Source organism: Chiloscyllium punctatum, chromosome 39 (assembly GCF_047496795.1).
Source record: "Chiloscyllium punctatum isolate Juve2018m chromosome 39, sChiPun1.3, whole genome shotgun sequence".
Lineage (NCBI taxonomy): Eukaryota > Metazoa > Chordata > Chondrichthyes > Orectolobiformes > Hemiscylliidae > Chiloscyllium > Chiloscyllium punctatum.
Window position 1 is genome coordinate 12,291,898 of NC_092777.1, and position 10,270 is coordinate 12,302,167.

Sequence of the window (10,270 nt, forward strand, 5' to 3'; positions counted from 1 at the left end):
ACATATTTGTGTATATCACCACCTTCTGTCTTCAACTCCATCCTGTTAACTTGACTTTTCTGACTAATTTGCAACTTCTGAAGTTCAAATTCTCTCTTCCTTTCACTTTCTTCTCCTGCTCTCTGTCTCTCTCTCTCTCTACTCTCTCTCTCTCTTTGCTCAGCTAAGAACCTTCTCTCTCATTTTCCTCTTTCTTTTTCTTCTCTCTCTCTCTCTTCTCTCATGCCTCTTCTTTCCACTTTCTTTATTTTCCAATTTTAATTGCCTCAATCGTAATTTAAGGTTTTCTACCTCTACTGCACTTGTCTGTTTCTCTGACACACCTAAGTGCTTGACTAACTCCATTACAATTCCAGCTTTCCTTTTGTCCCTGATTAGACCCAGTTCTAACCATTTGCTAATTCTAAAAGTATGGCCTTTCTCTGCCTTTCCAAACTTTCTTGGCAAATTTGGGAATCACCTTCAAATCCCAGAACTCTTTAGCAATCTTTAAGAGCTATTTCTCTCATTTCTATTTTAACCTACATTTTAATTAAAAGATCTCAGACACTAATCAGCAACTGTTTAAATCTGCTGGGATCTTTTTTACCCCAAATCTGTCCAAATCTCAGACTGGATCTGTCCAAACCTGTTCAAATCACGGACCCAAGCCCCCAAACTGTTACGGTGCGGCTGTAAAGCCCTCTGTTAATTAAACTAAACCCCCTGAAAAGCTCACCTCACCTCATAATCTGTTAAAATAGGAATGACAGAGAGCTTAGAAATTCCACTATTTAAAGAAAATACAGGGTGACCCCCATATCTGCAGAATCTTTTTCTGCGGTTTCAGTTACCTGTGGTTTACCACAGCCCGAACATATTACAGAACCAGGAACCTTCCAGAACCAGGAACAAGGGGTTGCTGGGAAGGTAAATTTCCCATTGAAATGAATGGGTTTGCTATTATCCACAGTTTTGGGCTTCTGCGTTAGGTCTTGGAACATATCCCCCAAAGGTACAGGGGGATTACTGTAATATCTGTTTATTCTTTAGCTCTAAAAGTGAACATTAAACAACAACTGTTCACAAATCTAAGACCCCCTTTCTCTTAACTGTTTATTATCTACCTACAACAATATACTGTTCCAATAAAACACTTATTAAAAATTACACCAACTTAATTTCAAAACCGTACAGAGGCTGTCATCATCAGTGTCTGTCTTTTTTCAGCTGAAGATCTCCCTGGGTTGCCTTCTTTCTTTTACTGTAAAGATGTTTTATATGGAAAGGTACCTTTGATAGAGAGTGTTTCAATGTCTTGGGTCTTTCTCGATGGCAGTTACTCTATCGGATTTTCAAAATGCCTGACTGTTTTATATAGGCGAAAGAGAGGACTGCAGAGTCGAGAGTGTGGTGCTGGAAAAGTACAGCAGGTCAGGCAACATCCAAGAAGCAGGAGAATCGATGTTTTGGGCAAAAGCCCCTCATCAGCAATGACGCTGTGAGCGGAGGGGGTGGAGAGATAAATGGGAGGGGGAGGGGGCTAGGGGAAAGATAGTTGAGAGTGCGATAGGTAGATGAAGGTGGGGGTAAAGGGGATAGGTCGGACAGGAGGGTGGAGTGAATAGGTGGGAAGGAAGATAGACAGATAGGACAGGTCATGAGGACGGTGCTGAATTGGAAGGTTGGAACTAGGATAAGGTGGGGAGGAGGGGAAATGAGGAAACTGGTGAAATCCACATTGATGCCGTGGGGTTGGAGGGGCCCAAGGCGGAAGATGAGGTGTTCTTCCTCCAGGCTTCAGGTGGTTAGGGAGTGACAATGGAGGAGGCCCAGGATCTGCATGTCCTCAGTGGAGTGGAAAGAGGAATTAAAGTGTTCAGACACGGGGCAGTGCGGTTGTTTGGTGCGGGTGTCCCAGAGATGTTCTCTGAAGCGCTCTGCGAGAAGGCGTCCAGTCTCCCCAATGTAGAGGAGACCGTATCTGGAGCAGCGGATACAATAAATGATATGTGTGGAAGTGCAGGTGAAACTTTAAGGGATGTGGAAGGCTCCCACGAGGATGTTGAACCGTTCATCAGCTTCACCAACACATCCCACCCCAAACTTAAGTTCACCTGGACCATCTTAGACACCTCCCTCCCCTTCCTGGACCTCTCCAACTCCATCAATGGTGACCGACTCAACACTGACACCTTCTACAAACCCATCGCCTCCCACACCTTGCCTACACCTCCTCCCACCCTGCCTCCTGTAAAAACGCTATCCCTTATTCCCAATCCCTCCGCCTCCACCGCATTTGCTCCCAGGAGGACCAGTTGCAGCACAGAACACACCAGATGCCCTCCTTCTTTAAAGACCACAATTTCCCCTCCCACGTGATTGATGATGCCCTCCAGCGCATTCCATCCACTTCCTGCACCCCCGCCCTCGAACCCCACTCCTCCAGAACCACCCTGGTCCTCACTTTCCACCCCACCAACCTCCGTATCATCATTGCATCATCCTCCGCCATTTCTGCCACCCAGAAATGGACCCCGCCACCAGAGATATATTTCCTTCCCCACCCCATATCTGCTTTCCATAATGACCGTTCCCTCCGCGACTCCCTGAACTTGAGGTGTGAACGTCAGGTTCACACCTCCCACCAACTCACCCATTCTTCTCGGCACCTTCCCCAAAACCTGCACCCACAGCTCCTCACCCCTGTCCAAGGCCCCAAAGGAGCCTTCCACATCCATCAAAGTTTCACCTGCACATCCACACATGTATTTTACTGTATCCATTGCTCCCGATGCGGTCTCCTCTACATGCCTACTCGCAGAGCGCTTCAGCAAGCATCTCTGAGACACCTTCACCAATCAACCCCACCGCCCCGTGGCCAAACATTTTAATTCCCCCTCCCACTCCACGGAGGGCATGCAGGTCCTGGGCCTCGTCCATCACCACGTCTAATCATCTGACGCCTGGAGGAAGAACGCCTTATCTTCCACCTCAGGACCCCAGGTCATCAATGTGGATTTCATTAGTTTCCTCATTTCCCCCCAGTTCCAACCTTCCAACGCGGCACTGCCCTCATGACCTGTCCTACCTGTCCATCTTCCTTCCCGCCTATCTGCTCCGCCCTCCTGTACAGCCTATCACCTCTCCCACCGCCATCTACCTATCGCACTCTCAGTTACCTTTCCCCCAACCCCACACCCCTCCCATTTATCTCACCACTGCCCCACCCCCGGCTCAAAGCCTCATTCCTAATGAAGGGCTTTTGCCCAAAATGTCGATTCTCCTGCTCCTCAGTTGCTGCCTGATCTGCTGTGCTTTTCCAGCACCACCCTCTGCCTTTTTTTATATCCACAACATCGGTTCAATGTTGGCAAAACAATAAATTCAAACTCAATTGGGTTTTTGTATCCTGGGGCATGATTTAAACTGATTGGTTAAATTTGAATTGTTGTCAAAACAGCAACCAATGCTGGTATCCATTTCACAGCCAAATGTTACATATTTTCAATTTCCCACTACACTCTGAGACTGCTAGCTAGTCATATGGCAGGTGCTTGTAAGCTAGTCAGTGCAGAATACCATTCACTCTCTCTTAAAGGCCTTCAAATTTCATAACTCCAGTTCTGTAAATACTACAGATATCAATGAATATGGGGACATGTGTTGAGATAGAAGAAGCCATGATCTAGTTGAATAGTGGAGTAGGGCGAAAGGGCTAAACAGTGTCCCCCTGCTCAGATATTCCTGTCTCTTCCCATGCCCCTATCTGTAAAGCCCAGGATATTGTGAGTACTTCCTTGACCTGACACCTGATCTTGACTTTTCATCATATCTTCTGTTTCTGCATAGCCTTTCGAATTGTATCTTTGTTTTATATTGCCTGACCTCCTTCCCTCTACTGAAGTTTATCTCTCAGTATCATATTTCACCTGTGTCTGTGCGGTCCACTTCTGCAGACTATCTGTGTCCCTTTCCAGTCCGTCACTCACCGCCTCACCATTCCTGGTTTGGTGACGTTGGCAAGTTTTGAATCAGTGCTCGTACTTTGGGATGTCCCATGATTGTGCGGGGGTGTGAAAGGAGGTTCTTTTGTTTTGCTCAGTCTGTGATGTGTTCCTTTTTAGTTCCCTCAGGAAATTCACTCCTTGAATAAGACACAACAGGACATAGTGCTGCCTCCCTCGGACCTGGCGATAGAGAACAAGCTACAAGGAGTGAAAAGGGCCTTGGAGCAGATTTCCATCCTGACTTTCGAGGACCTACAGGACTGCTTCAGGCCACCGCCCAAATCACTGGATGTTTCAGGTGGGAAACACGTTAGATTTCCATGTTCCCCTATTCGTCCCCACGATTAGATTAGTTTAGATTACATTATAGTGTAGAAACAGGTCCTTCGGCCCAACAAGTCCACACCAACCTGCCGCAGCATAACCCACCCATACCCCTACATTTACCCCTTACCTAACACTACGGGCAATTTAGCATGGCCAGTTCACCTGACCTGCATATCTTTGGACTGTGGGAGGAAACCGGAGCACCCGGAGGAAACCCACGCAGACACAGGGAGAACGTGCAAACTCCACTCCCGCCCTGAGGTGCGAATTGAACCCGGGTCTCTGGCGCTGTGAGGCAGCAGTGCTAACCACTGTGCCACTGTGCCACCGTGCCACCCACTAATGATGTTTACTTAGTGTTTACTTAGTGTTTGGCTGCTAGAAGAAAATGGGGGTCGGTAAGGGAGATCATTGGAGGGGTGGAGGGGAGGGGGGGAGTCAGTGAGTTGGGGGGGGCTCGGTGAGAGGAGGTAGTGGGCGGGGGTCAATGTGGAGGGGGGGGGAGTCAGTGTCTAAGGTCAGTCCAGGGAGTTGGTGAGGGAGTCTGTGGGCAGGGCCAGTGGGATGGGGTCAGTGGCAGTGTCAGTGAAGGGGGGTTCAGTGGGGGACGGGGTCAGTGAAGGGGGCTGTAGGATGATGGGGGGAGTCAGTGGGTGGGGTCATTGGGAAGGTCAGTGGTGATAGGGTCAATGGGGGAGGGAGGTCACTGGAGGGGCCTGTAGGGTGGGGGTCAGTAAGATAGTGCTAGGTTGGGGGAAGTCAGTTGGTTGTTGGACTGGACATTACCCCTAACTCCCTCCAAGCTCACCTCATGATGCCCTCCAAGCTGCCTCACCAGTACTGCAGAGGTTAAATGTCAGAAACAATGGGTTGATTCCCTTGGTTGGCCTCTTAGGATGCTGTAATTGCCCTCTGTTCTCTGGGAAGTTCATCCTCTGCCCTACCCTCCAATGGCAAAATGCACCGTACCCCCTCGAGCAAGTCTCAACCACACTCTCAGCTGCACGTAACAAGTCACAACCTGCCTTTATGTAGCATCTTTAGTGTGAAAAGTCTCCTGAGGCCCTCTATGGCAGTGTTGTCACCAAGCCACAGAAAGAGAAAGACAGAGAGTTGGTCCAGGAGAGAAGTGGTCAGGCAGATCGTTCAAATGGAGGAGAGAGAGGCAGACCATTTTAGTGAGGAGCTTCTAGAAGTCGTGGTTAGAATGAGGTGGAAGGGACCAAGGGAATGGAGAAGATACCAAATAGGCCAGAATAGGAGGACTGCCGAGGTCTCAAACTCCTGTCGGGCTGGTGAAAGTTTGAACACAAGGGTGAGAATTTTAAATCTTATAACCTTCAAAAGAAAAACTAGAAGATTGAAACAAGTAATGAAATGGCTTCTGGGACTCACTGTGGTTGTGCAGATGAAAAGAGACATTCCTGAGAAAGTGTGATTGCGAGTCAGTGATGATGAACAATATAAAACGGGTTTTGATGGTTTGGGTGTGTGCCCTACACAGTATGATGTAAACTCGCCAATGTATTCCCACAAAAATCTATTTTTACTTCTGAGTTACAGTTCTGCACTTTTTCCTGCTTTCACATTTGCAGAAATAATATCATCAATTTGATGAGTAATGTGGCAGGAATGATGCATGAAGAGAAATTGGATTAGTTATGACTATATTCATCGGAGTTTAGAAAAATGAGGGACAATCTCATAGAAATATACAAACTTCCAACTGGACCAGACAGGTTAAAAGCTGGATGTCATCTTCTGCATCCGTTTCACTCAGTGTGGTCCCCTCTACATCGGGGAGACAGGACGCCTTCTTACAGATCATTTCAGAGAATATCTCTTGGACACCCACTAACCCCACCGCCCCGTGGCTGAACACTTCAGCACCCCCTCCCACCCTGTCAAGGACATGCAGGTCTTGGGCCTCCTCCGCCACCAAATCATTACCACACGATGCCTGGAGGAGGAACACCTCAAATTCCACCTTGGGATCCTGCAACCACACGGGATAAATGTAGGTTTCAACAGCTTCCTCATTTCCCCTCCCCCCCACAGTATCGCAGTCTCAAGCCTCCAACTCAGCACCGCCCTCTGGACCCTTCCATCACTCCCCCCTCTGACCTTTCACCTTCTCCCTCACCTTCATCCACCTATCGCTTACCCACCTACCTCCTCCCAACCCCACCCCGCTCTCATTTATTTCTTAGCCCCGAACCACAAGTCAAATACCTGATGAAGGGCTTGTGCCCGAAACGTGGATTGTCCTGCTCCATGGATGCTGCCTGACCTGCTGTGCTTTTCCAGCACTACACTCTCGACCAGTGATTAGGGAGTCCAGAACCAGCGGGTCACAGTTTAAGGATGCAGGTTAGGCCATTGAGCACTGCGATGGGGAGAAATTTCTTCACTCAGAGAGTGGTGAGCCTGTGGAGCTTTCTGCCACAGAATGTAGATTGAAGCCAAAACATTGAATGTTTTCAGGCAGGAGTTTGATGTAGTTCTTAGGGTAAAAAGGGATCAAAAGGTATGGGGGAGAAAACAGGAACAGGGGACTGAGTTGGGTGGCTAGCCATGAATGGTCGAGCAGATTGGAAGGGCCGATCGGCCTACTCCTGCCCCTGTTGCTTATGTATCTAAATGACTTAATGGTATGAGTCTTAATGGTGAGGCAGAGCTATGGCCATGAAAGAAGCAAGTCCCAAACTCCCGATCTCACTCCTGTATGAGATGTCCTGCTCCATATGCCTAAAGATCTGTAGGTCTAGAATCAGCCTGTTCACTCACATGAAAACCTGTTGTAGAAGGTCATGACCCTGAAGACTCAAGGGCAGGCAAGTGGTGAAGAATCTCCTCCAGCTCCAATCCTCCAATGTATCTGCATTCCTCTCACTCTTGAATGTTGAGCACTCCAGACTTCAATCGCTTGATCATTGATGTGTGCGCCATCAGTTAACTCATTCTGAGCTCTGAGCTCCCTCACTATTACTCTTCTGCCTCTCTAATTCACTTTCCTTCCACTCTGAACAAAGTTTCGATCACCTGTTGTAACATCTCCCTATGTGACTTCAGGCCATCATGTTTTATTTAATAATGGTCAGAGTGCATTGGGATATTTCATTATATTAAAGGAGCCTTCTAGAGGGGAACCCCAATTATTTGGCATTTGCTTAGCTGAATATCAGATTATCTGGCAAGATCACAAGATCGCTTGGCTGAACAAAGTTATCCGGCATTAAATTATCCAGAATTCAATCAACCGAATGAAATACCACCCACCCATGTCCTTTGAATAATTGAAGTTCCTCTGTAAATATGTCTTTTATGCTAAAGTTCTGGCACATGTGATGCATAAATATCCATGGTGGACATAAACTCGAAGCATGATCTCGGTGGGTGTAAGCTCGGATTTATTTTGTACTGCTGCTTTGTGTTCTCAAGATTTCACTGCACCAATGTACATGGCTGGTTAGCATGTCTATAAAAGTGACCTTTGTCATTGTAACAAATCTCTTCGGTACAGAGTCCGTTTCGACTGACAAGCACGATCCCGTGAAACCTCTCAAATCGCAGCCACTCCGAGCGAATTTGCACATCAGAGAACCATTCCTGCAGAGTGAGTGCAGTTACTCAGTTACACACTGATCGAGTATTCCACATGAATATTGTGGTATTAAGGTCCAGCTAATGCTAGCATTCCAAATTCAGAAATGCATTTCTCAATATTAGTGATTGCAGATCTATAAAACATTCTCATTATTCAGCAATATAAGAGCTACGTTCTGTGTAACTGTATAACGTCACTATTTATTCAGGGTAAAAGTTTATTTCTTCATCGTTTCATGGAATATAGATGCCTCGAGTGAGACCAGTGTGTGTGGCCCATCACTAAGTGCTCTTGGACTGAGTGACTTGTGAGTTACATGTATGAGTTACATGTGAGTTAACAAGGCTAAGGCCAGAAGGTTTCTTTCCCTAAGATATTAGTGAGACAATCCTTGAGATGATTGCTTTATCGAGCCTGCTAATGAAACTAGATTTCAATCCCAGATTTATTAATTGAATTTATTTCCGCTAGCTGCCATAGGGAGATATGAATCGTATCCTGAGGCTGTAGGTTACTAATTCAGTTACATTGCCACCACCGCTATCTCCTCACCACAAACTGTATAGAGTCATAGAGTCATACAGCACGGAAAAACAGACCCTTGAGTCCAAACAGTCCATGACGACCACAGTCCCAAATTAAACTAGTCCCATTTGCCTGCGCTTGGCCTATATCCCTCCAGACATTTCTGATTCATGTATTTATCTAGATGTCTTTTAAACATTATAACTGTACCTGCATCCACCACTTCCTCTGAAAGTTCATTCCACACACGAACTACTCTGTAAAAAAAAATTACACCTTTGTCTTTACTTAAATCTTTCTCCACTCATCTTAAAAGTATGCCCCCCCCTAGTCTTGAAATCCTGCATCCTAGGGAAAAGACATGGACCTTATTTGTACCCCTCATTACTGTGTGTTCGGAGCAGAATGGAGGATTATTCACTATACAGTTATAATTCAACTGTAGTTGTGTAAATTCTCAATTGCCTGTCTGCCCCTGCAGGTTACTGTCAGCTGAGTTTTGATGTCAACACAGCACACCGATTCCTCTCACTTTCCAAAGGCGGCCGCCGAGTATCCCACAATGAGACGCAGACGTACCCGGTCCACACTGAGCGATTCGAGAAGGACTGGCAGGTGATGTGCCGTGAGAGTTTCAACAGTGGCCAACATTACTGGGAGGTGCTGATCAGCAGCCAGTGGGTCTACCTGGGAGTCACTTACAGAAGAATCAGCAGGAGGGATGCTTCTGCCTTGATTGGCAGGAACAGTGTCTCCTGGGCCCTGCAACTCTTCAACAAGAGCTATTCAGCATGGCATGACAATCAGGAAGTCAAACTGCAGCCAGCAACCTACAGTCGGATTGGGATCCACCTGGACTATACTGCTGGGATCCTGAGGTTTTACGGCATCACCGATACCATGACTCTGATCCACACTTTCCAGTCAGTCTTTACCGAGCCACTGTATCCTGTCATTTGGGTGGGAGAGAATGTTGTTGCAACACTTTGCCAGCCTCCATTACGATAGAGGCTCCTTTTCAGACACAGCAGAGTACAGCCTTGGGAAAGAAAGACTGGCATTTATACTGCACCCTTCATGACCACAGGATGTCCCAAAGTATTTCACAGCCAACAAAGACCTTTCACATGCAGGACACAGGTGGCGAAGCACAGGAAGATCCCAGAAATAGCTGCATGATACTGTCAGATAGCTTACATTTGTGACTTGAGGGGTATAAATTGGCTCTCACATCCTCTGCTTTGTGAAATTGAACCTGTGCGATCCTGGGTGTCAATTGGTGAGAGGGGGGAGTTCATGCTCAAGTCCTGTGTAGGTGCGATGTGATTACTTTTGGCTTATTTATTTGTGTTATGTTAGTGGGGCTGTTGTGAGGGGTGTTCTGGGGGGAGGTGTTCCCCTGGGCCTTCTGATCGATTTGACACTGAAGAAATGAGATAAACTAACAGTAAACCAGTTTGTGGTGAATGAATAAGTCAAATGCTAGCACACGATTTTCCTTTAGGAGAAAGTGAGGACTGCAGATGCTGGAGATCAGAGCTGAAAATGTGTTGCTGGAAAAGCACAGCAGGTCAGGCAGCATCCAAGGAACATGAGAATCGACGTTTCGGGCATCAGCCCTTCTTCAGGAATGAGGAAAGTGTGTCCAGCAGGCTAAGATAAAAGGTAGGGAAGAGGGTCTTGGGGGAGGGGTGTTGGAAATGCGATAGGTGGAAGGAGGTCAAGGTGAGGGTGATGGGCCGGAGTGGGGTGGGGGCGGAAAGGTCAGGAAGAAGATTGCAGGTTAGGATGCCGGTGCTGAGTTCCAGAGATTTGACTGAGA

The 10,270-nt window shown here is 47.1% G+C and overlaps 1 protein-coding gene across 1 annotated transcript in view; it reads left to right on the forward strand.

The window, feature by feature from the left end:
• trim65 (tripartite motif containing 65) overlaps nt 1–9,998 on the forward strand; it is a 36,116-nt gene extending 26,118 nt beyond the window's left edge. The window contains exons 4-6 of the mRNA XM_072558206.1: nt 4,107–4,287; nt 7,840–7,932; nt 8,930–9,998. Of these exons, the coding sequence (XP_072414307.1) occupies nt 4,107–4,287; nt 7,840–7,932; nt 8,930–9,456 (801 nt within the window). The 3' untranslated portion in view covers nt 9,457–9,998. The remainder of the gene's footprint in view (nt 1–4,106; nt 4,288–7,839; nt 7,933–8,929) is intronic.
• The last annotated feature ends 272 nt before the right edge of the window (nt 9,999–10,270 follow it).